At 43.9% G+C, this 27,556-nt stretch overlaps 1 protein-coding gene across 9 annotated transcripts in view; it reads left to right on the top strand.

Moving 5' to 3' along the window:
- Positions 1-27,556, top strand: part of PLCE1 (phospholipase C epsilon 1) — a 400,168-nt gene that overhangs the window by 308,692 nt on the left and 63,920 nt on the right. For 8 of the 9 annotated variants that reach the window (XM_075348768.1, XM_075348766.1, XM_075348767.1 and 5 more), the window contains 8 exons: positions 12,546-12,728; positions 15,772-15,889; positions 17,497-17,647; positions 18,016-18,138; positions 18,219-18,355; positions 19,676-19,914; positions 20,035-20,096; positions 25,801-25,966. In XM_075348768.1, coding sequence (XP_075204883.1) covers positions 12,546-12,728; positions 15,772-15,889; positions 17,497-17,647; positions 18,016-18,138; positions 18,219-18,355; positions 19,676-19,914; positions 20,035-20,096; positions 25,801-25,966 — 1,179 coding nt within the window. The remainder of the gene's footprint in view (positions 1-12,545; positions 12,729-15,771; positions 15,890-17,496; positions 17,648-18,015; positions 18,139-18,218; positions 18,356-19,675; positions 19,915-20,034; positions 20,097-25,800; positions 25,967-27,556) is intronic. The other variant, XM_075348765.1, reaches the window with a different exon arrangement.

Raw genomic sequence — 27,556 nt, 5'->3', positions numbered from 1 at the left:
ATTGTTTCTGCTTCCCAAAAGTCAGAATTGAATGCAATCAAAAAATGTTATGTGCCTGAAAATAATACAAATAAAATTTTCAACTCATCATAAAACCATCTAATCATTTATACCACATGGTGAATGTCATAAAAAAATAAAATAAAAGTAATTCTTGACCAGCCGTTGATTTGTTCATTCATCCTCCTAAAGATTATAGTAATTTGCAGCTTACATTTATCCTGCGCTTTCATTGGGTTTCTGTATAAATCTCTAAAACGCAACATTCACTATAATGAGGCAGAGAGAGTCATTTTGGACTTTCTCTGGCCTATGATCCAGTGGTGTCTGTCTTTTGAAATGTGCATAAAAGCACGATTAGCTACAGTGTTGGGATCTTCTGAAAAGATGGACACTGTTGAACAGAAGTCAGAGTCCAAAGTAACTTTGCTGCATCATTATAGTGAATTAATCCATCTTGGGTTTCATCTGAAACACATCATTTAGAGATTTAAATGTAAACTTCAATGTAAGTGCTCAGCATAGAGCACAGGATAAATGTGATCCAAAATGTCATGTTAAATGTTCCCAGTTAAAGCTTCAAATCATTACACAAAAATAAAAATAAAGCAAGTCTCCACTGTCAGCTAACAGAAATACAGTGAGTTTTGGTCAGTGACAAAAGGAAGGCTAAGAACCATTTTCTTCATAAATAATTATGAAGCACAATGCACACTGCACACAGTGCGCAATGCACACAGTGCACAATGCACAATGTTATAAACAGCGCAATATAAATAACATATTCCAAAATTGTTATACTGTACTTGTATCCACAAAGAAATATCACAAAAGTGAGTACATCCCTCATATTTTTGTAGCTATTTTATTATATCTTTTAATAGTACAACACTGAAGATATGAAACTTTGAAACAATGTAAAGTAGTCAGTGTACAGCTTGTATAAGGCCTAAGCCACACGGCAAGTAATACGGAGCGAGTGGAATGCGATAAAAAAATCGCATTCCACTCGGACCAATATTACTCTATGGGACAGCTCCCATGAGCGATTTTTTTCTCAGCCCTAATTGAACCAAGAAAACAATCGCATCATACTGCTGGTGGAATGTGATCCTGTTTCACTTGCACCCATTAAAGTCTATAGGGGTGAGAGAGACATCGCATTGTACTCACATTACAGCGGAGTGCAATGCGATTCTCGCATCAGCCGGCAACGGAGGAGATAGGGAGATAAATTCCTCCCTCTCCTCTGCAGCGCTGGCCCTCCCCTCCGCAGCTGTGATCTGATTGCAGGATCAGACCACAGTCACATGACACTCGGCTCCAGCTGTGCAGCGAGCGTGAGCCAATTGTCAGGCGAGCATTCTCACTAATCTCCGTGTGGCCTCAGCCCAACTGTGTAAATTTGGTGTTCCCTCTAAATAACTCAACACACAGTTATTAATGTCTAAACCGAGGGCAACAAAACTGACTACACCCATACGTGAAAATGGGCAAATTGTGCTCAAATATCACTTACCATGGACAGACCAAGCATATTGAGACCTAAACCCTATTGAGCATATGTGGGGCATCCTCAAACAGAAGATGGAGGAGTGCAGGGTCTCTAACATACACTAACCAAGTATTGTCATCATGGAGAAGTTGAAGAGGATCTAGCAGCTCCTGTGAAGCTCTGGCGAACTCCATTCGCAAAAAAGTTAAGGCAGTACTTGAAAATAATGGTGGCCACACAAAATATTGGCACTTTGGGCACAAATTTGCTATTTTCACTTAGGGGAGTACTCACTTGTGTTAACAGTGGTTTATACATTAATGTCTGTGTGTTGACTTATTTAGAGGACAAATGTCGCAGGCGGAGGGGACGCGCTCGCCACGCTCGGGTCCGGGGCTTCTGCTGCTGCTTGGTGGCTCGAGCGGTGGACCGGACCCGGGGACTCGAGCAGCGCTCCTCGCCCGTGAGTGAAAAGGCATGGTTTGGTTAGGGAGATTGTTCGTGACGCCACCCACGGGACGTGGTGATGATGGCACCACCGCTGCTGGTAACGGGGATCCCGGGAGAGATGGTAGGGTGCAGCTAGGATGTTGTCCTCTCCGTGGGTAGGGGGTTGGTGATCCCGGGGCCCGGTGGTGTAACGGGGAGGCTGGATGGCTGGGGTGCAGGGTTGCAGGGACAGCACGGCGCGGTGCCGGACGGCACTGGTGTACTCACTCAGACAATCACTGACAGAGTCATTGGTAAACCAAAACGGCCGGATGGACGGGTCCCGCAGCCGGCTGCAGTGTTGTTGTTGTGCTCTCCCCGGACGGCTGATGGTGGCTGTCTTTCCCTGCACCTTTTAGAAATGTTCTGACTCCTGTGGTTGCCCACTGGTAGTCCGCTCCCCGGCGTATAGGTGCCGTAGGAGCCCGTTTTGCCCGCAGGCGCTGGCCCTTGGATCTCTAGTCTGTGGCTGTATATCCTCTCTGGGTGGACGGTTGCCTTCAATCGGGACTTGGTTGTTAGGAAACCCCTGGGGTTCCTGTCACACTCGGATTTGACTATTGACGGCGGCTCCAAGCCTGGTCGGGGTCCGAAGGCCCTGCCTGTGTGCTTAGCTTCACTCCGTTCCCCGGTCCGGTACCGGTGGGCCGACACCCGACCCCGGTCCTTACGGCTCTGCGGAGTTCCACCAACTCCTGCAGACGGCCACCACCATCTGCCAACCTTGCTGTTAGTGCCTGAGCTCCTACCCAGACACCTCAAGTGTTTACTCCTCTCACTTTCACCTCCAAGACTGAACTTACACTTTTCCCGCCTCCAGGCCTGTGAACGCCTCGGTGGGTGGGGCCAACTGCCTGGCTCCGCCCCACCTGGTGTGGACATCAGACTCTGGAGGGAGGCAACAAGGGTTTTGTGTTTGGCTGCTGTAACTGCCTAGGGTGGGGGGGGGTGTTGGTATGTCTGTGACTACCTGGCTAGTCCAGGGCGACACACAAACTTACACTGTTATACAAGCTGTACACAGACTACTTTACATTGCATCAAAGTGTCATATCTTCAGTGTTGTTCCATGGAAAGAGAGGGTATTCCCTTTTGTGGTATGCTGTATATACTACAGCTGACATATCAGGACAGCTGACAGGATGAAGCATTGTCCAAGTTTGGCTTTACAGTCTGCAGGGACTCTAAGTGAGGCTGTGCACGTCTAGTCAAAATGTGGCCAAGAGTATGCATATTGAATACTTGTAGTCACGTGACTGACTAGTCCCATCACCAGCTCCGATGAATCCTGACACTACATGCTAGATGCAATGTGAGGATTCACAAGTCTGCAGTGACATAGAGCGACTGCAGACTTTCATGCCAAACCTGGACAACTCCTTTAACTATTTGCTGTATCTAATCTGTACCTACAGCAGGTGAAATAAGTATTGAATATGTCACCAATTTTCTAAGTATTGTGAGGTAGCGCGGTCGGCTGCGCAGCAGAAGACACGGGATCCAGGCATATAGGTTCACAGCACACGGTGTTTAATGTCCAAACAAAAATCCACAGCAATATACATGTCTCTCCAGCAGAGACTCAGGGAGTTGTGATCACTCCCTCACACCCGGCACACCTGCCCCTCGTTCCTGTTTCCATTTAACCCTTCCTTCAGCCTGTAGGGAAACAGCATTAACCCTAGAGTGGATTTACTTTCTATCATGGAGTGAGCACAACCGGGGCGAGACATACCGGCCGTCATAGATAACCCCGGTCACAGTCTCACATACCCCCCCCCTCAGTTCAAGCGTGCGGGGTTGAACTCCCGCCATCAAACACGGGCCGCGGGACAAGGCATCGGCGTTGACCTGCAACCTACCGGCCCGGTGTTCAACCGTAAACCGGAAGTTCTGCAGAGAAAGGAACCACCGGGTAACCCGGGCATTCCGTTCCTTGGCGGACCTCATCCAGACCAGCGGAGAGTGATCAGTCACCAAGCGAAACTGCCGTCCCAGCAGGTAATAGCGTAGGGACTCCAAGGCCCATTTAATCGCCAGGCACTCCTTCTCCACTACGCTATAATTCCGCTCGGGAGGGGTGAGCTTCCTACTCAAGAAGGTGACGGGGTGTTCCTCCCCCTGAACCACCTGAGACAGCACTGCCCCCAGGCCGACCTCAGAGGCGTCAGTCTGTACTATGAACTCCTTCCGGAAATCAGGGTTGACCAGAACGGGTTGTCCGCACAGGACCCCCTTCAGGGCCCGGAAGGAGTCCTCGGCCTGCGGAGTCCAGCGCACCATGACGGACTTCTTGCCTTTGAGAAGGTCCGTCAAGGGGGCTGATAGTCCCGCAAAATCTCTTACAAACCTCCTGTAGTACCCCACGATACCCAGGAAGGCCCTAACCTGCTTTGTGGTCAGGGGTCTAGGCCACTTCTGGATCGCCTCAACCTTGTTAATTTGGGGCTTTATCACTCCTTGGCCTATCACGTAGCCCAAGTAGCGGGCTTCCGTGAGTCCCAACGCACATTTCTTGGGATTGGCTGTCAATCCGGCTGTTCGAAGCGCGTCCACCACCGCTTGTACCTGTTCCAAGTGGGTCTGCCAATCGGGGCTGTAAATAATGATGTCATCAAGGTACGCTGATGCATACGCCTGGTGGGGTTCCAGCACTAAGTCCATCAACCTCTGGAACGTGGCCGGAGCGCCATGTAACCCAAAAGGCAAGACAACATAGTGGAAGAGACCCTCCGGCGTAACAAAAGCGGTTTTCTCCTTGGCGGACTCCGTCAGTGGCACCTGCCAGTACCCCTTGGTCAGGTCGAGCGTGGTAAAAAATCGCGCCTGTCCCAGCCTATCAATCAGCTCATCCACCCGGGGCATGGGGTAGAGATCGAACTTGGATATTTCGTTCAATCTCCGGAAGTCATTGCAGAACCTTAAGGAGCCATCGGGTTTTGGTATTAGGACAATGGGACTAGCCCATTCACTCCGGGATTTTTCGATGACCCCCAGGCGTAGCATTGTCTTCACTTCTTCTGATATGGCTTGTCTTCGAGCCTCCGGCACGCGGTATGACTTCAGGCGTACCTTCAGGTGGGGCTCGGTGACAATGTCATGTCGTATCAGACTGGTCCTACCCGGCAACTCGGAGAAGACATCGGGGTTCTGCTGAACCAGCCGTCTGGCCTCTCGCCTCTGTTGCTTGGTGAGGGCTTCTCCGATCCTTACTTCCGGTTCGTCCTCTCCGGAGGTCGCTGAAGCCGGGAGTGAACGACCCGAAGAGGAGGGAGATGGGGGAAACTCAACCATCAGGCTTTCCCGTTCCTGCCACGGTTTTAATAGGTTGACATGGTATATTTGTTCAGGTTTCCGCCTACCGGGCTGCAATACTTTATAGTTGACCACCCCGACTTTTTCCTTTATCTCGTAGGGGCCTTGCCACTGAGCCAGGAATTTACTCTCCGCCGTGGGGATTAATACCAACACCCGATCCCCGGGTTTAAAGGTCCGCACGGTGGCTTGTCTATTATAGCGGCCGCTTTGCGCGGCCTGAGCCTCCTGTAAATGCTCCTTCACAATTGGCATGACCGCGCTTATGCGGTTCTGCATTCCTAAAATGTGTTCAATCACACTTTTATGGGGGGTGGGCTCTTGCTCCCATGTTTCCTTTGCCAGGTCCAACAATCCCCGGGGATGTCGCCCGTATAACAATTCAAAAGGCGAAAACCCCGTGGATGCCTGTGGCACCTCTCGGATGGCAAACATCAAATAGGGAAGCATCATATCCCAGTCCTTCCCGTCTTTGGAGATCACCCTTTTTAGCATGGTTTTCAGGGTTTTATTGAATCGTTCTACTAACCCATCCGTCTGAGGATGATACACAGACGTACGCAACTGCTTGATCTGGAGTAGCCAGCATAGTTCTTTGGTCACTTTAGACATGAATGGGGTCCCCTGATCCGTAAGGATCTCCTTGGGCAACCCCACCCGGCAGAACACAGAAAACAACTCCCGAGCTATAAGCTTCGCCGCAGTATGTCTGAGAGGTATCGCCTCTGGATACCGGGTGGCATAGTCAACGATCACTAGGATGTGTTGGTGCCCTCGAGCAGACTTTACGAGGGGCCCCACCAGATCCATCCCTATCCGTTCAAAAGGGACTTCTATAATGGGTAACGGCACCAACGGACTGCGAAAGTGGACCAGTGGTGCGGTAAGCTGACACTCCGGGCAGGTTTCGCAGAACCGTTTTACCTCCCCAAAGACCCCGGGCCAATAGAACCTTTGCAATATTCGCTCCTGCGTTTTCTTGACCCCTAGGTGGCCACTCATCAGATGTTTATGAGCCAAGTCGAGGACCCGCCGGCGATACGGCTGGGGCACCACCAACTGCTCCACCCCCACGCCCCGTATTTCATCTACCCGGTAGAGTAAATCCTGTTTAAGAGCGAAATGGGGGTACCTTACCTGGGCACCGGGCAGCTGGGCCACCCCGTCAATTACTAACACCCTATTCCGGGCATGTATTAACGTAGGGTCCTGGAGTTGGGCTGTCCCAAACGCATCCGGGGATGCCTCCAAGTCCGGGATGGGCTCGACCGTCTCAGCCTCTCCTGCCAATACCTCTAGGGGCGACCTATCGGGTTCACATTCTGTCCCTATCATGGGGACCCCTACGGCAGGTGTCCCGGATTCAGGATTGTAGGGCTCAGGCCCCGGACTGACCAATATCGGAGGGGACCTAGGGGTTCCCTTCCATAAAGTCCAAAAATAGGGCAGATCCCGTCCTAGGATCACGTCATAAGGAAGAGTGTTAAGCAGTCCCACCTCATGTTGCACCTGACCGCAAGGTGCTGTGATGGTGACAATCCCCGTGGGATAGTCTCGGCGGTCCCCATGTATGCAAACCACCCCCACGGTACGTCCTGTGGCCTTTACTTTAGCCCTCAAGGTGGATCGCACAAGGGTCACTAAGCTTCCGGAATCCAACAATCCTGTAACCGGACATCCATTCACCTGTATTTGGCACAAGTGGGGCTCAGTCTCTGGGGGAACCAGGTCAGCGGTACACACCACCTGAGCATACATTGAACCCCGCCGGGTAACCCCACAATCCATGGGCTCCGTGGTCAGGGGACACTGGGCTTCCATATGTCCCACCCGCTGGCACCGCCAACATCTAATAGGGAAGGAAACCCCCTTGACAAGTTGTCGTTTAGGGTACATGGCCTTCCGGACCTCAGGAACGGCGGGCGCGGCCTCAGCCAGGATGGTAGCGGACTCCTGTACCGGTGTTGGCGGTGGGTCCTTGGCCCTAGGCTTGGAGGGGCCGGACCGACGGGCGGTACGCAAAGTCTCAGTGTCCCGTATCAAGTCCTGCGTAGCCACATGCCGCTCTACCAGGGACACTAATTGGTCCAGGGTACTCGGGTCACCCTGTCCGACCCACCGTTGAACGGTGACGGGTAAAGTGCGCACAAAACGATCCACTACTACCCTTTCCACCATTTGCGCCGGGCTCAGAGTGTCAGGCTGCAACCACTTTTTTACAAGATGTAATAAGTCATAGGCCTGGGAGCGTACGGGTTTGGCTTCCTCATAGAACCACTGATTTACCCGCTGAGCCCGTACATAGGTATTCACCCCCAACCGAGCCAGTATTTCGGCTTTCAGGGTCACATAGTCAATGGCGTCCTCGGTACCGAGGTCCAGGTACGCTTTTTGGGGTTCCCCCGTCAGATAGGGCGACAATACCTCAGCCCACTGGGGGGTCGGCAGCTTTTCCCGCTCGGCCACCCGCTCAAACACTGCCAGGAACGCTTCCACATCATCCCCCGGGGTCATCTTTTGCAACGCTTGTCTCACCGCTTTCCGGACGCTGCCGTCGTCACCCGGTCCCGGGGTTGTTGCTGCCGGTCCGGCACGGATTGACTTGGCCAGGAGAACCATCTGTTCTTGGTGCCTTTTTTCCTGCAATTTCAAGGATTGCTGGTGCTGTTGCTGCTGTTGCTCCAACGTCCGGAGCAGGTGGGTATTCACCTGTTGTTGCTGTGCATTAGCCTCTTGTTGTTGTGCATTAGCCTGCTGCTGCTGTGCATTAGCCTGAGCCAAATGCCTTAGTATGTCCTCCATGGCGTCGCTGGGTTTGGGCCGTAGTATAGCTGCTTGAATCCAGGACATGTGCTACCGGATCACCAGAAAAGGAAGTACACCTCACCGGGCTGGCATGCCCGCATTCTCCACCATATGTGAGGTAGCGCGGTCGGCTGCGCAGCAGAAGACACGGGATCCAGGCATATAGGTTCACAGCACACGGTGTTTAATGTCCAAACAAAAATCCACAGCAATATACATGTCTCTCCAGCAGAGACTCAGGGAGTTGTGATCACTCCCTCACACCCGGCACACCTGCCCCTCGTTCCTGTTTCCATTTAACCCTTCCTTCAGCCTGTAGGGAAACAGCATTAACCCTAGAGTGGATTTACTTTCTATCATGGAGTGAGCACAACCGGGGCGAGACATACCGGCCGTCATAGATAACCCCGGTCACAGTCTCACAGTATATATATTTCTAAAAATTTACATGAAATTCTCACCAGATGTTGGTAACAACCCATCCAATCCACAAAGGCAAAGAAATCAAACAATAACTGTCCATAAATTAAAGGTGTTGTCAACTACTAGGACAACCCCTTCTGATTCCACTAGTTTCCCCCAGTAAAAATGAAAAATTAAAAGACCCTGCAATTGCTTCCCATTATGCTGCTGTTCCAGCGCGGTTGGTAATTGAGGTTTTGGCTCATTTTACATTGTAATGTAATGCAAGCCCCCCTCCAATCACCGCAGTCTTCTCCCACCATGGGTTCGGACTACATGAGCAATCAACAGGAAGTGAGTGGCCGCTGCAGAGTCACTTCCTGTTCACATAACTCATTTGGTCCGAAGGCAGAGAGAGTGAAGCCAGCCGTGATTAGACACAGCCATCATGTCACAATGTCACGTGATCCCCGAACCACAATTACCAACAGAGCTGGAATGGTTTCAGAATGGGAGGCAAGTACAGGGTCTTTTATTTTAATTGGGGGAAATGAGTGGAATCAGAAGGGGTTGTCCTAGTAGTGGGCAACCCCTTGGGTGTAATATCACATGATCTGAATCCAATAGAAAATTTATGGAAGGAACTAGCTCAGCGTTCAAAGATAGAGCCCATGGTACCTTCAGGATTTGAAGAGTGTTTGTGTGAAAAAATGGGCCAAAATCAAACTTGAGCAATTCATGCAATTAGTTTCTTCATATAGAAGGCGTCTTGAAGCTGTCAGCAGCAACAAAGGCTGTTGTACAAAGTATTAATTACATTTCAGAAAGTGTGTTCAATGCTTTTTCTCTGTTTGATTTCTCATTATTACACATATCTTAATTTATGGACATCTGTGGTTTTATTTTTTTATTTGTTTGCCTGTGTGGATTGGATAGGTTGTTACTGACATATGGTGAGAAATTCATGTCATAGCATCTTTAGAAATATATTTACTTAGAAAATCAGTGACCTGTTCAATACTTATTTCACCCTCTGTAGATACAGATTATATTACAGCATATAGTTAAAGGGGTTGACTAGATTTGGTATGAAAGTCTGAAGTCCTTCTGTGATTGGTCAGTAGAAGCATCTTACTGTTTAGAAATGTTTTACAAGCAATTTTGTAGTTATTTTCTTGATTTAGACTGCAGATATTCCCGACTCTATAAAGATAACTTGGCAAAATTCCTAAATAGACAAACAAAAGAGTATTTTATAACAATGGGGCAAAGTTTGTTCTTTTCTGCTCATGTTTTACACAAAGATTTAAGCATGACATTAAACATATAAAAACATCCAGTGGTGAAAAGTATATAGCGTCCCTAGTTTTAGTGATCACATTTTGAGTTGGATTTTTTGTAGCTGGGTCATACAACTTTTCTGTATTGGTTCATATAGCTGGGACATTCTAGAGGGTGTTTAATGGGCACCAATTTTCTGCACTCGTACTCCTCAAATGACAAAACTTTGAATTCTGGGGAATGACATTTTCTGGAAATTCATAGCAAATTTGATACATTATGAATCAATTTACTCATCTGTAATCAAAGCATATAATGAGAAGTCTTTGGCCCTGATTAATCAAGACTCGTGATTTTCACATTAGTCTTGACGATGATTGTGTGGTGAAATCAGACCCTCTTGATTCATTAACCGATGCATGCCTCTTCATGAATCAGGAGCATTTGACAAGCGGCATGCGCCTCAGTGTGCGCCTCACCAGAAATCCTACTCTAGTGAGTGACTGGAATAAGATTTTTGGTATGAGGAATGCCACAGCTAGTCATGAATTAGACGTTACACCCCCGTTGCACCCCTCATCCAGCCACAGCTCCGCTAATTTTGGCGGAGCTGGGAGTAGCTGACGTGAAATTGACAAAAGCCACAAAATTTTGATGCAACCTTGAGTTCCCCAAACATTCAAAGATTCTTCATTTTCTGGCGGAAAAACTTCGATGAATCAGAGCCTTCATGTATACATCTAATCCCCAAGTTATGAACAAGATGGGTTTTGTAGATTTGTTCTTAAGTTGAATTTGTATGGAAGTTGTAACATGTACATTTTTTAATTGTAGCTCCAGACAAAAACATTTTTTTTTGTTTTGGATAAGATAGGGAAGGGTTAAAACTAGAGATGGGTGAATTTTTATTCAAATGGAATTGATTCTACTAAAGTTTGAAAAAAATATATTTTTTTGAAAAATCAAACTTTTTTAAATAATGCTGCCTACAAGATCAGCTTAATGACAGCCAAATGGCCACCTTTTTGCTAAACCGCGTAGAGGGTCGGCAATTTGTAAAAAAAAAAACCCTCCAAAACCATTAGCTCATTGCTCACCTCTCCAGCCACTCCATTGCTCACTGTCCTCAATGTGGTCCTCTTCTTTCCACCTCTGCACGTTGCATCTTCACAATAGGCCAGGAGTTCAAGCTGTATACAGGCTTGAAAGATCTCTGATCGTTGTAAGGTGGCTGTGATGCACACAATGTCATGACCTTACCACATTCGGTGACTTCCAAGGCCTGGGTGTGGTCTTGAAGTCTTGGCTTAGATCCTGGAGATGTGATGGCAGAAAGAAGACTGGACGACAGGCAGTAAATACCAGGGCTGTCAGAGAGGGGACCAATAGGGTAACTGTTTTTGGCATTCTTTATTACACACCTAACGTTCATACGTATACATTGGATGTGCGTAATTCAGGGACTGCCTGTATACACTGTGTCCACCCATATCCTGTCCACCGCCATTAACTTGAGAACGGCGGCAGCTATAGGCATAGAATTGGTGTCTAGGTATAGTAAAGTAGCCATGCGCTACGCAATGAAACCACCTATAGCGCCACCTGGTGGAAAACAACGGAGTTAGCATTTTTTTATGCTAAAAAAAAATAAAAAATCTGGAAGTATTCAGGTATTTTTGTTGTTGTGTTGTTTTTTTTTTTATTTTAACATTCCTAGTGACTTGTCATGAGTGTGGAAGAAGCCTGAGCAATGGTCATCTCACTTCTTTCCACGGTTTGGTGTTTTTGGAACCTGAAGTAGTTAAAAGAAGCGCACAGTACATAACATATGAACAGCAAGTAGTTTTTACATAGAAATGCATCTGTTTTTTTATTTTTATCAACTTCTGGGCGCTCCCGTTGGCTGGTTTCAGAACCGCCTTAAAGTGACGTGTGGTCGTACTCTTAGGCCCTGTGCACATGCTGTGGTTTTTGACGCAGTTTTTCAGAAATCTGTTATGCAATCTGCATGACTCTCGTGAAGCCAGCAACGTCTATGGGATTTTAGATTTGCTGTGCACACGGTGAGGTTTTTTTCCATGCGGTTTTGGTGCAGATTTTGATGCAGAAAAAAATCAATTATTGGTCAGGTTTAGCAGCGTTTTTTCACCCATTGACTTCAATTCATTGACTTTCTTGATGGTCCAAAGAATTGCACCAAAACCGCATCAAAACTGCATCCGGTTTTGATGCTTTTCTTGCCACAACGTGCAGTTCTGGTGGAGAAAATGCACCAAATCTACAACGTGTGCACATAGCCTTATAAAACCATGACTTGCAGAATGGTTGGAATGATGGGAGGCTGGCGGAGGAGGGACAGGAATTATAATTTTTCTGCTATTCTCCTTCTGTGTTAAGTCATTATGATTTCTTAGAAAATGGATAGTATGAGTTACTTATTTAATGTAAATGACCACGGAGAAGGAAGTGCACTTTAAGTGCGCTCTGTGGGAAATGGAGGCCACAATGATTTTTACTACATCCTCATCACCATCAAGAATTGCTAGTAAATTACCCATTGCACCAGGAAGAAATAATGTCAGTGAACGAGTATAGCAATTTCAGCCGTGAAACACAATATGCTAAGAATTAAAACTTTCCTGCTTTTATCATGTTATTGATGACACTGGAATGTAGTGGATAAAAAGCTGTTATCTTAGATAAAGACATTCTTTCCTAATACATTGTGCACATTCTTATTTCAATTATGTAAATGTAGGAGGATAACCGATTTGAAGGTCCAACATTGGCACAAGCTATTGAGCTGTTCGGGGGGAGACGCTGGAGCGCAAAAAATACAAGCACAGGAACACTAACTAAGAGCGCCGAGAAACCCAACGTGCAGCGCAACAATACTCTGGGGATCGCTGCGGCCAAGAAAAAGAAGAAAGTACTTATGAGGGTAGAACATTCTGCTGTTTCATTGTGTTCTACTGTGCTTCATTATTCTTTTAATCTTCCTTTTTTGTTTTCAATATGGCTTTAATATATATTTTTCAAAGGCTCAACTTGTAGTTTCATGCTCCTACACATACCATATTCAAAGGTTAATGGAATTAGTCAGTGCCAGGGGCGCGATTACAGCAGCCACTCACTATACACAGAGTGGTGACTGATGCCACTCCAGCTCCACCTCTATGACTGAAAGCCAAACACTACTGGGAGAAGAAAAGTTCATTTCTTCTCTGCACTCCATCAGGGCAGGTTGAGAATGCTATTAACCCCATATCTGCAGGATAATAGAGGGGTTTTTAACATGACCGATTCCCTTTAAGTCTCAGTAGACCTGCTAGTTATGGTGTTTGGAGCAGCTTTGGCATGGCTGAGAGGCACAGTGCACCGTTCTGTCCACTTGTATGTCCCCATCCTCTCAATGCTGATTTACCGTGCTGGGATATCTGAGCTTTCTCTGCAGAGAGTGCCCACTCCATGTCAGTGTTGTTAGTCACCAATAAGTGAGGATGGGGAATGTATGGGCATAATGGTGCACTGAGTCTCTTGGCCACACCAAGGGTGCACCAAGAACCCTAATCAACATACTTGATTAAACTTTAGTTTCTGCAGAATAGAGACTCTGATTAGAACACTAAAGGTATGATTTTTATAGTGGTTGTATCCCCCTACAAGGCTATGTCATTAGTTTATGCTGTCAAATTTTGGCTGACCAACTCCCTTCAAATTGGATAGAGTGGAAATGGTATGTGATGCTATCTTCACTGGACTATTATCCTGAGGGAGAATCATTAAATGGAGTCTTCAATGGGGGTATGTCAGCACAAAATTGACTGTTCAAACCAACCATGGTACACCCTAAACATTTCAGGGCACCTTTCCACCAACTTGTCTTCCATCTATTCTTGTCTTCCTCTAGTAAAGCTAAAGCTGTCAACAAAGGAAGAGGGGATTTATAATGGATGGAAAACAAGTAGATGGAAAGTGCATTGAGCTCTTTGGCCATGTCAAGAGTGCACGGTGATACTGTGCTTGGTTTGGACAGTCATTTTGTACTGACTTTCGGTTTTTAATGCAATGCATCTTTGGAGACTGTCCAAGTAGCGCTTCTCCCAGAGGACGAAACTTCTTGTAAACTTCCTACTCCACTTATGTTGCACTCTAAGGTTTCTTATGGAGATCTTGAGTTACAGTGTAACCGTGTGAATCTATTTGCAATGTCAGACTGTATCCATGTCACCTCAGCGAGCTAATAACCAGATCTTGTATGCTGGTGACGTTTAATATGATAGTTACTCTTGCTCCTCGCCCTTTGACTTACAGTAAAGTACATGGCACTCCTCTTCTGTTTAGCCGAGGGCGATTTTCCGCAGTCATAACACAACATACACTTTTCAGCCAAAGTCTGGAGAGTATAAGATTTCATATACTGGATTTCATGGGATGATAAATACTCAGTCACTAGATTTATTATCTGCTTATTATCTCCTTAGAGAGGGAAAATAATATCTGAGACTACATTTATATTGGCACCACCAATGCTGCATTAATACATCCATTTCAGGATTATTTTCTCGCAGGCACTTCCAGGCTGACATCACTAAATATATACTTGATTCATAGACTTTCCTTAAAGGGAGTATGTCAGGTTAAACATGGCGTTTGATCAGCCAGGAGCAAAAAAAAAACCTAACAAATTATATAGATAGATGGATGGATAGATAGATATTAAAAGGGATGTAAAGCTTGTATTTTATTTATTGCATTCCCATCTTATTCTGGACTTAGAAGTCAAGGGGGTGGTCCCATTCACGGATTCATTGATCATTATAGAGACAAATACATGGAATATTGTCGGTCACTGATTAGGACTGCCCCCTTGACGGCGAAATCCAAAAATCAGCAGGGATTTTTCACAAATAATATACTACTTACACTGAATCTTTTACAAAAAACCTATATAGTTCCTTCTGTTCTATAACATGCAGCCGGCAGATCAGATTACATATTCAATGTCATAAGCTCCCTTTAAAAAACTAGATAGATAGTGCCACACAGTATTTTCAAGCAGTTTCCTTTAAAATCTCTGGACATTTAAGCCATGTTAACACATTTTCCTGATCATGTAAATCGGGGGGTGAAATAAGAATTGAACACGTCACCAATTTTCTAAGTAAATATATTTCTAAGGTGCTATTGACATGAATTTGTCACCAGATGTCGGTAACAACCCATCAAATCCACAAAGAAATCAAACACTGTCAATAGCACCTATACAAATTAAATTGGTAACGTGTTCAATACTTATGTCACCCACTGTATACTGTATTATCAATTTGCTGAATTTAGGTTCACCTAGATCTTGCAAGAATCCTCAGATTGTCCAATACTAGGACAACCCCTTTTGATTAAACATGTTTCCCAGGGTAAAATGATAAACGCCTATACTCACCTCCCGTATCGACACTCTTCCAGCTGTGGCTGGGCTTGCAGTGATGGGGCTCACATGGGGTTGTTGTGACGCCACACGAGCCCCGAATCTAATCAATGCTGGCTTCTGTCCCTCCAATTTTGGACCAAATTAGTTAATCAACATGGAGTAAGCGCTGTGGCTGTGCTCTCTTCCTGTTGATTGCGTGTTTGGTCCAAAGGCAAGAGATGGAAAACGGTGCTGATTGGATGTGTGGCTCGAGTGACATTACAACCTCACGTGAGCCCTGGCACTGCAATCCCAGCAACAGCTGGAATAGCGCCGGTACGGGAGCTGAGTATAGGCTTTATTATTTTACCTAAGGATAACATGACATGTGGAATCAGAAGGGATTGTCTTAGTAGTGGACAACCTCTTTAATGTGCAGTTGGCCTGGCCAGGTGTAGTTCCCACCATGAGCTTGGTGAGTGCAGGGGAAGCATTCTTATTGACCTAAAAGTTTTAGAATTTGCATATTGTGTGAACTTATTTAATAGAAATCATTTCTGAAATTCTCCACCAGGGTGAAAGTGGGGATGCTGCTGATGATGAGATGACAACAAGAAAAAGCAAAAGCCTCAAAGAACCTCGAAGCAGGAGTGGCTCAGATCCTCCAGAAATTGATGAGCAAGAAGAGCAAGGTCTGAAATGTTGTTTTTTTTTCCTCCTAGCTGGAAGAAAGGATAAGAGTTTATTATTGCAAACATTATAATAATGGAGAAATCCACTACTCAGCCTTCACTCACTTCTTCTTTCTTTGTCCTTCAAGTCTCAACTCTTTAACTCCTAGCTCCTCCTACCGAAGATAGGCCTATGCTTAGCCGCTAGTGCGCCTGCACTATGTTGCAGACTGAGATACCCAGACAAGCATCCTACATAACATAATGGACCCTGCTCTATCAATATCTACTTAGCACTTCTACCTTCTCACTATATAGGAACACTGCACACCACATATTATATAGCATCATTACATTTAGACAATATGGTCAACGTCTTTAGGGGTAGGAGTTTCCAAGCACCGACCACCCCCTTAGACATGTTCAGCAGATATTAGTAGATATTGTGCTTCTGTCCAATACTACTGAACAGGAAAGGTGCGTGGTATCTGCCAGGAGTGACAATATTGTAGTTGGGGCGTCTATTATAAAAAAAAATTTTAGTATGCTGATATGAATGGAGCCTAAGGCGGGCTTTACACGTTGCGACATCACTACCGATATATCGTCGGGGTCACGTTGTTAGTGACGCACATCCGGCGCCGGTAGCGACATCGCAACATGTAAATCCTAGGTGTGACGATGAACGAGCGCAAAAGCGTAAAAAATCGCTGATCACATCGTTCGTTTACATAATGTCATTACTGCTGCAGATACGATGTTGTTTGTCGTTCCTGCGGCATCACACATTGCTGTGTGTGAAACTGCAGGAACGACAACCATCTCCTTACCTGCGTCCACCAGAAAGGCGGAAGGAAGGAGGTGGGCGGGATGTTATGTCCCGCTCATCCCCGCCCCTCCGCTTCTATTGGCCGGCTACTTAGTAACATCGCGGTGACATTGCTGTGACGCCAAACGCACCTCCCCCTTGAAGGAGGGATTGTTCGGCGGTCACAGCGACGTCACCGAGCAGGTATGTGCGTATGAAGCTGCCGTAGCGATTATGTTTGCTACGGCAGCAAGCACCAGATATCGCATGTACGACGGGGGCGGGTGCTATTGCTCTCGACATCGCTAGCATTTGCTAGCGATGTCGCAGCGTGTAAAGCCTGCCTTAGAGTTAAACGGGTTTTCCCATCTCCAAGATCCTATCCTATACAGATACCTAAGGTCCTGCAATGCCCTGAACATGAGGTAACGACATAGGGAATCAGAAGAACTATACTACATTTCTAATTGGAGGTATTTGCTAATATTATTATTATACCTACTAAATATTAGGAGAGGATCTTGGCGATGGGAATACCCTTTTAATTTTCTAATTTAGAGATATATTTTCAGGTATACCAATTCACTACTATGACATGGACTATTGTATTAAGGGGACTGACAAAGAATTGTAAAAAAAGCAAGTGGATTGTAAAATGTGATGGAAGTTGTGCCCGTCAGCACTTTACACCTTTATATGGCACTAGGTTGATTCTAAGTGAAATATTTAATTGCGCCATTTTTTTCGATATGTGATTATTTGTGTAATTATGTGCTTATGTTTTTAATGTTGATTTCTGTCTTTTTTTGGTCACTGACAGATCACAATAGCGTAGTTGCTCACACCCTTCCTTCCAGACGAGCTCATTCAGTGTCTGCTTCCGGATCCCCAAGTCTCGCCCCTGGACCGACAACGCCGAGCAGACCTGCTTCCTCCCCTATATTGCCCAGCTCCAACAAACCCCCATCTGCGTAAGTTTTATCACCTTATTTCACCCTATGGGTGGAAAATAATTGAATTTTGTTTTATACTGTGTTCATATTTACAGCACAAAATGGACTTCCCGAGCTCATGGGTAGTAAATCACTTACATTTCTTAAATAGCTGTAAAATCATCAGAGGATTTTTGTTTAAGCCCCTCTTGGCAGTAAATTGTTTTACCTTGCGCCGGTTTAATGGTTCTGCCAAAAGTCCCATTCGGTTGTATACTTTAAATCATAAATCAAGGAATTAAACTTCATTAAAGTGTCTTAATTCACTGGAAAATTGTTTAAATGCACAAACTGGCGGCCATTTCTCGGCAATAAAATGAGCAGAATTCTGTTCCATTTTCTTCCAGCACATGGAGCAGCTCAAGTTGGCATGGACGAGTTAAGGGCGGGATGAAAGGCTTTCAGTCATTCCTGCTTTCTGACAGCAACATGAACTTTGTTGAGTTTGTAGAACTTTTTAAATCTTTCAGGTGAGATGATTATACATGTGGCCTCCTATAAATGTGGTGCTGGTGCCGAGGAGCTTACAATCTCTATGGTTTGTTTTCAGCGTACGAAGCCGCAAAGACCTCAAAGAGATTTTTGACGTCTACGCCGTTGCTTGCAGTCGTTCGGGTTCTGAGCCCATTCCGCTTTACACCAACTTGACAATTGATGAGAACGTCTGCGGTGTTCAGCCAGATTTAGGTTTGTATGTTAGAGGTTTCTGAAAGTCTATATTTACTAAGTATTTGGAGAGTTCACTTAACTTTTTTCTTTGTATCAAAAAAGATTTTTTTTTGTCTCAAGATCACTTGGATCCTTAATTTAGAGGGGTATTCTCATATCAGTGATAACATTTTGCAAGGATATGCCATGATATACAACATACATACTAATATTTCTTTTGAATAAATATACAAAATTGAAAGGAAATCTGTCAGCAGGTTTTTGTTATAGCAGTATAATAAATGTCACACTCCCAGCGACCACCATGGAATCCATATAGCTAAATTCTGATTATTTTATTGGTATTAAAGGTCATAGAACACGTTTCTGCCCTCCAAGGGCCTTCATCAGGTTTTTTTTATTTATTTGTATTTATTTTTTACCTGATGAAGGCTGTTTGAGGTCAGAAACGTATTGTAAGAGCTTTAATTCCAATAAAGTAATCAAAATATATCTATACGGAGTCCATGAAGGTCCCTGGGAGCACAACATTTATTATACTTCTATTACCCCTCGGTGGAAGATCCAAGAGAGGAACTAATTTTCGTGTCAGCAGCATACCGGACCGGGACCGTATTGTTCATCAACAGCGACTCTATATGCCTATTTGCACCTACTATTTGGTGAGTGCAATCTTACAATTGTTCTCCTTTTCATAAACTATTACACACTTAAATTACAACTGCGGTGTCTCTTGTTCCCTATTCTCCTCTCTAGGGGTAAAATTCAGGTTTTTGCTATGGAAGCTGATGTAGAGACAGAGAGCCCTGATTCCTGTAATGTATCATTTATTGCACTGGTGCAGTTTTGATAGATGTAGATGTCGGATGTAGATGTAGCGGAGCGAAGACTTCTGGGCTCTGCATAACCCTGCTCACACCCCTGACTGGCAGCTTCCTGTGTACACTCGGCATTATGAGCAATCTGCCAATCATTAGTGGAGGTGGGGTTACACAGACTGCTCCTGTAGTGATAATCTCCTGTTGATAAAACACTGATTGTATTTAAGCTACAGTAAACAGCCTAATAAGTGAAACATCACTGCAATCAGAGTCTCTTACTCTATATTATGCTTCTCTTAGATTAAATCATAGAATGGTAAAGTTGGAAGGGACCTCAGGGTCATCTGTATAATAACAAAAACCTGCTGACAGATTGCTTTTAAGTCCAGCCCATTAATCCTACCTAGGAATACCCAAACTTTCCTGGTAGCACCACCCCTAAAAGAACATTTTTATGTACATATTAGTATTCAGAGATGCTCATTTTTTATGTTGTTATTTTTTCTTCATATTCTAGATTTATTGACCAGGAATGTGTCAGACTTGGGTTTGTTCATTCGGAGTAGGCAACAGTTGTCTGAAAATCAGAGGCAAATTTCTGATGCCATCGCTGCCGCCAGCATTGTAACCAATGGCACTGGTGTGGAAAGCACCTCCCTCGGAATATTTGGGATGGGAATTCTGCAGTTTAATGACTACTTGGTCAATTGCCAAGGGGAGCACTACAGTTACGATGAAGTCCTCAGCATTATTCAGGTTAGACCTTTTTACACAGTACATATTGGTGCCTTACATGTTTGAGAGATGATTGAAAAAAAAATATTTATGCCTATACAGTTTAATTGCTAATTTTGTTTTTTTTTTCTTTTTCTTAAGAAATTTGAGCCAAGTATTACTATGCGTCAGCAAGGACTAATGTCATTTGAAGGGTTTGCAAGGTATGGATTATGGTGTTTTTTTCTTCTTCAGTCTTGTTTTTTTTTCTGGTATTAAAATAAAAGTGTCCCTCTGGCCTCTGTCTTCTTTTAAAGCTTTATGGCTACAGCCTGGTGCAGATTATATGTTGTTCATGCTTTTCCGCAGCAGAAATGCACTGAAAACGCAAATGGTTTTTTTACCTGCAAATTTTCTACATTTTAAAATAGTTTCTGAAGTTATTATTTTAATCTTCCTCCTTATCAAATAAAAAAAAATACAAGAAACTAAAACAAAAATGTATTTCCTTGTGCAATTCAGGCTGCTGAAATCGTTGCAGCTGTATGTCATCAATACAACTTGGGCAAGTCCTAATTTTTGTCTTAATTTTATATATATTTATATATATATATATATATATATATAATTATTTAAAAAAGAATATATATATATATAGCGCCCCACGTGTCAGGTGTTTTAACCTACTCGTCGCTGGGCCGGGGGTACAGATCCTCTGTGTCGTCACGGGGTGGCCTGGCCCAGTTCCGTTGCCCCGAGGCATACAGGAAGGAGGATTGGAGGGTGGTAGGGGAGGATGGAGATAGTAGTCAGAGGTTAGGAGTCTATTAGGATCGTGACGCCACCTGTGGTACGCGGCCAGGGATGGGGGCCGCCACTGCAGGGTCTCTCACTGGGGCACATGTCGGGTGCAGCCAGGATGGTGTCACTCCCCACAGGCGGAGCGGGATTACCCCGGGGAGGATGGTGGGGGGCAGGTAGTAGTCCCCGTTAGCGCCGCAGCGCTGGGCAATGGCACCAGTAAAGGAGAGGCAGAGACAAGGGCTGCGGTTCCAGGTCTTTTTACTCACAAGTCAGTCAGGTGCTGCCCAGGTACCGTTCTCTGCCACGATGGGCCCTAGCCGATCCTGGATCCGTGAAAGGTCAAGTCCGGTGTGACTATAGTTCTACTATATTCTGGTGGGCACGTTAACCTCTTGTGGGGACAATTGTGAATTTAAATGGGTAAGCAAATAACTGCAGTTTACGAACGTCCATTGTGACTAATCCACTGCTGATAGGAATGCAGTTGTATTTTTATTGTACCCTTTCTGAAAAAGGTTAAAATTTAACCCCACATGTATGGTAATTGTAGCCGTATCACTTTGTCTGGGGGTATTTTCCTCCCCTTTTTTGCCTGTATTTTTTTCTGTAATGTATTTTTGTATATGATCTTTTGTAAGTAATTTATTCAATTTATTATGTGATGAAATAAAATTTACAATGTTTAATTGACCTGGAAACACCATTTTTCTTTGTTGTTCATGTAGTCCTTTTGAAGTGGTCTATAATGTCTTTTGATGTCCTCTTGTAGGAACTATGGAAATGTTTGTATTGATACAGAGACATACAGAGAGACTGATACAAACAGACAGAGACAGACACACAGACACACAGAGACAGACAGAGACAGACACACAGACACGCAGAGACAGACAGAGACAGACACACAGACACGCAGAGACTGGGAGAGAGACAGAGAAACAGTTACTATCACGGGCTACACCTGGGTACTACAGCTAGTATATGTATGTGTGTGTGTATATATATATATATATATATATATATATATATATATATATATATATATATATATATATATATAGTATATAATAAAATGTGTATATGTAAGATATAATATTACTATGTATAAGATATAATAGGATAAAATATATAATAAAATTCCTCTTATTATATTCTGGATATTTTATATTAGTTTTTAGCAATGTTTCCCCATATAATGTAATGAATGAAAGCTCTCATTTATTCTGCTTACACTTGTTGCATTTTATTGCACAGTAACATGGTAAAAGCTGTCATTTCTTTTAAAAGGTAATAATATTTTTAATTTTACATATGAAAATAGGGAACTGTGTAATATATCTTATGAGAGAAAATGTGTTTATTTCTCCACCTGAATTGATCTTTCACTCACAATTCATGGGTAAAATGTCTAAAATCTGTATTCAGTAAAGACAGATGTCCCAATTACTGAATTAAGATTTGACAATTGGTGCTCATGAAGTTCTATGGATGGAGGAGGAGCTAGAGGCAGAAAGTTGTGTTGCTGCAAGTTCTCCTGAAGCAACAGTTAGAGATCTCCATGGAACTTTGAGAACCAGCTGTCCTATCCTATCTTGGTAATGAGGAAGACTGTACTAATAATAATATAAAAATAATAATAATAATCTTTATTTCTATAGCGCCAACATATTCCGCAGTGCTTTACAATTCAGGAGGATCATATGCAGGGCCTTGCGAAAGTATTCGGCCCCCTTGAGTTTTTCAACCTTTTCCCACATTTCAGCCTTCAAACATAAAGATAAAAAAATTTAATTTTATGGTGAAGAATCAACAACAAGTGGGACACAATTGTGAAGGTGAACGATATTTAGTGGTTATTTTAAACTTTTATAAAAAATAATAAACTGAAAATTGGTGCGTGCAATATTATTCGTCCCCTTTAAGTTAATACTTTGTAGAGCCACCTTTTGCTGCGAATACAGCACAAGTCGCTTGGGGTATGGGTCTATCAGTTTTGCACATGGAGAGACTGAAATACTTTCCCATTCTTCCTTTATAAACAGCTGGAGCTGAGTGAGGTTGGATGGAGAGCGTTTGTGAACAGCAGTTTTCAGCTCTGTCCACAGATTCTCGATTGGATTCAGGTCTGGACTGTGACTTGGCCATTCTAACACCTGGATACGTTTATTTGTGAACCATTCCATTGTAGATTTTGCTTTATGTTTGGGATTATTGTCTTGTTGGAAGACAAATCTCCTTCCCAGTCTCAGATGTTTTGCAGACTCCAACAGGTTTCTGCAAGAATGGTCTTGTATTTGGCTCCATCCATCTTCCCATCAATTTTAACCAACTTCCCTGTCCCTGCTGAAGAAAAGCAGGCCCAAACCATGATGTTGCCACCACCATGTTTGACAGTGGGGATGGTGTGTTCAGGGTGATGAACTGTGTTGCTTTTACGCCAAACATATCGTTTGGCATTGTGCCCAAAAAGTTTGATTTTGGTTTCATCAAACCAGAGCACCTTCTTCCACATGTTTGGTGTCTCCCAGGTGGCTTGTGGCAAACTTTAAACGACACTTTTTATGGATATCTTTGAGAAATGGCTTTCTTTTTGCCACTCTTCCATAAAGATCAGATTTGTGCAGTGTACGACTGATTGTTGTCCTATGGACAGACTCTCCCACCTCAGCTGTAGATCTCTGCAGTTCATCCAGAGTGATCATGGGCCTCTTGGCTGCATCTCTGATCAGTCTTCTCCTTGTTTGAAATGACAGTTTTGAGGGACGGCCGGGTCTTGGTAGATTTGCAGTGGTATGATACTCCTTCCATTTCAATATGATCTCTTGCACAGTGCTTCTTGGGATGTTTAAAGTTGTGGAAATCTTTTTGTAACCAATCCAGCTTTAAACTTTTCCACAACAGTATCACGGACCTGCCTGTTGTGTTCCTTGGTCTTCATGATGATCTCTGTGGTTTAAACAGAACACTGAGACCATCACACAGAGCAGGTTCATTTATACGGAGACTTGATTACACACAGGTGGCTTATATTTATCATCATCAGTCATTTAGGACAACATTAGATCATTCAGAGTTCCTCAATGAACTTCTGGAGCGAGTGTGCTGCACTGAAAGTAAAGGGGCCGAATAATTTTGCACACGCCAATTTTCAGTTTACTCTTTTTTACAAAAGTTTAACCCCTTAACGACCCATGACGTACTATGTACGTCATGGATCGTGTGCCGGTAAGCCCCGCCCCCTGCCGCCGGCAGGCGGCGGCGAGACGCGCACATATCAGCTGTTATCAACAGCTGATATGTGTGCCTGCTAGCCGCGGGTGGAATCGCTTCCACCCGCGGCCATTAACCCCTTACATTTCGCTGCCAAAGTCTTGGCAGCGATATGTATATGGGCGCCGCCATGACAGTGACTTACCCCGCCCCCACCGGAAGTCACGTGACATGATCACGTGACTTTCGGCGGTTGCCATGGTAGCACAGGGTCATGTGATGACGCCTGTAGCTAACATGAGTCACTTCCTCTCATTGCCGGAATACAGCCGGCATTGAAAGTGAAGCAGCAAATCTGCAGTTCTCAGCTCTGTAGCTGAGATCTGCAGATAGTGCAGAGCGATCGGATTGCTGATCGCTATAGCCCCCTAGGGGGACTAGTAAAATAAAAAAAAAGTAAAAAAAAAAAGTTTTAAAAAATTAAAAAAAAAACAAAAAACCTAAAAGTTCAAATCACCCCCCTTTCACCCCATTGAAAATTAAAGGGTTAAAAAAATAAAAAATACACACATATTTGGTATCGCCACGTTCAGAAATGCCCGATCTATCAAAATATAAAATCAATGAATCTGATCAGTAAACGGCGTAGCGGCAAAAAAATTCCAAACGCCAAAATTACGTTTTTTGGTCGCCGCAAATTTTGCACAAAATGCAATAACAGGCGATCAAAACGTAGCATCTGTCGCAAAAATGGTACCGTTAAGAACGTCAGGTCGAGACTCAAAAAATAAGCCATCACTGAGCCTCAGATCCTGAAAAATGAGAACGCTACGGGTTTTGGATATGGCGCAAAACGTGCGCCACGTTTTTTGGACAAGCTTGTGAATTTTTTTAACCCCTTAGATACAAGTAAACCTATACATGTTTGGTGTCTACAAACTCGCACCGACCTGAGGCATCATACCCACAGATCAGTTTTACCATATAGTGAACACGGTGAATAAAATATCCCAAAAACTATTGTACAATCCCACTTTTTTTGCAATTTTTCCGCACTTGGAATTTTTTTGCCGTTTCCCAGTACACTATATGGTAAAACTTATGGTTTCATTTAAAAGTACAACTCGTCCCGCAAAAAACAAGCCCTCATATGGCAAGATTGATGGAAAAATAAAAAAGTTACGCCTCTCGGAAGAAGGGGAGCAAAAAACAAAAACGCAAAAACGGAAAGTGCCCGGGGGCTGAAGGGGTTAAAAAAGCAATAAATTTTGTTTAATTACATAATTCTGTCCCACTTTTTGATTCTTCACCATAACATTAAAATTTTGATCGTTATGTTTGAAGCCTGAAATGTGAGAAAAGGTTGAAAAATTCAAGGGGGACGAATACTTTTGCAAGGCACTGTACAAACAAGTAACAGCTATAGAAAATGCAATAATTAGAGGGGAAAAAAGACAACCCTGCTTGTGAGAGCTTACAATCTACAATGAGATGGGGGGGGGGGGGCAAGGTACAAGTGCTTATTTACAATGACAATCCAGCCATCTCAAGGAAATTGGGGATAAATAATGGCTTCCTGGACCAGTTGGCCAGAAACCTGAGATGCATTTGGGTGCCATGGAGTTTGACGTGGGGTTATATTCTGAGAAGGCGTGGAGGGACCATGTGAATATAGTTCGGCTAGGGAGTGTGATAGACCGGTCTGTACTCAATGAAGACAGATTTTACTCATGAACTGAGAATATTGAGAATGAATCATCAGTCCAGGAGCAGAAAGAGTTTTCTCTAATTATTACAAAGTTTCTAATCTTCACATGTAATATTGATTTATGAAAATATACAAATCAATACAATGACTGTGACCCTTTAAACATCAGTCACTGGTTGTTAAGCTGATCGACCTGCGTATTTTAGGTATTTGATGGATAAAGACAATTTTGCATCCAGGAATGATGAATCACAGATCAACGTGGACGACCTGCACTTTCCTCTGTCTTATTACTTCATTGAATCTTCCCACAATACATATCTTACTGGTCATCAGCTGAAAGGTGAATCCTCCGTGGAGCTGTATAGTCAGGTATGGGGGATGTTCATGTCTATTCTGTATCCTGCTCCAGTAAATAAAATATTCTTTGCTGGTAGATGCTCAGAGGTGTAGATGTATTGAAGACATTGATGATCAGCTGTTAATTCCTTATTGCATATAACTTGGTTCTTGATGTAGTCTTGTCAACGTGTTAGGTCTTAGGCTGGTGTACTGTGAAATCTGTATTAAATGATCAGCAAAATTTGTATATGGACTTGCTGTGGATTTTTTCCACTCTATGGAGGCACACAACTGAACTTGTGAAGTCTTTACCATAACGGGCAAATATCCCTATTTGTTATATAGTCTTCTTAGATGCTCTCCATACATTAACCTGCAATTTATGTGTCACATATGACCCTGAACATATTGTCCAAAGATAGAACATCTAGTGTTAAGTCCCCACTTACATTAGATGAAAGACATCAGAATCCACTAATTTTGGCAGGTGGGGGCCTCCAGATAGGTGATCTTAGGTGATGGAAAGATCAGTGTGTTGGAATTTCAATTGCCGATCCTATTGTCTTTAAGGGAGCTACGGCACTGCCAGGGGAATCTGGTTGCGGCTGCCTCCTCTCTCCACATTGAAAACACTGAAATACTTTAAAAAAAAAAAAAAGGCAGATCCCCCGCACAAAGAACATCCATATAAGCTTGAAATAAAGTTAAAATTTCATTTTATTCCAAAAATGGTTAACAAAGGGGGAAGAAGGAATGAAACATAACTCCTCCGATTCACGCGTTTCAGACGCGATCGTCCTTAGTCATGATCATTTTTATGCAGTGTTAGCAGTGGTGTAACTAGAGCCCAATGTGCCCAAGTGCAAAGTTTGAACCCAGTCCTCCCCTGCATGTTAGTAAGATGTATGGCCCGTGTACCATTCTAAATTCAATAAAGACATATGTGCTGTCCAAAGCCCTTTCATTATGTAGTAATTTCCCCATTCTATACTAATGTCTCCCATCCTTGTCCCCTTCCTGGTATATATGTCCCCCATTGTGGGCCCCTTCCTGGTATATATGTCTCCCATCCATTACCTCTTTCTGGTATATATGTCTCCCATCCATGACTCCTTTCTGGTATATATGTCTCCCATCCTGGGCCCTTTCTTGGTATATATGTCTCCCAGTCTGGACCTCTTCCAGGTATATATGTCTCCCATCCTTGACCCATTTCTGGTATATATGTCTCCCATCCTGAACCCCTTTCTTGTATATGTGTCTCCCATCCTGGACCCATTTCTGGTATATATGTCTCCCATCCTTGACCACTTTCTGGTATATATGTCTCGCATCCTGGATCCATTTCTGGTATACAGTATGTCTCCGACCCTGGACACTTTTTAGGTACATACAGTTAGGTCCAGAAATATTTGGACAGTGACACAATTTTCGCGAGTTGGGCTCTGCATGCCACCACATTGGATTTGAAATGAAACCTCCACAACAGAATTCAAGTGCAGATTGTAACGTTTAATTTGAAGGTTTGAACAAAAATATCTGATAGAAATTGTAGGAATTGTACACATGTCTTTACAAACACTCCACATTTTAGGAGGTCAAAAGTAATTGGACAAATAA

The sequence above is a fragment of the Anomaloglossus baeobatrachus genome, chromosome 5, assembly GCF_048569485.1.
Source record: "Anomaloglossus baeobatrachus isolate aAnoBae1 chromosome 5, aAnoBae1.hap1, whole genome shotgun sequence".
NCBI lineage: Eukaryota > Metazoa > Chordata > Amphibia > Anura > Aromobatidae > Anomaloglossus > Anomaloglossus baeobatrachus.
This window is presented reverse-complemented; position numbering and strand designations above follow the sequence as displayed.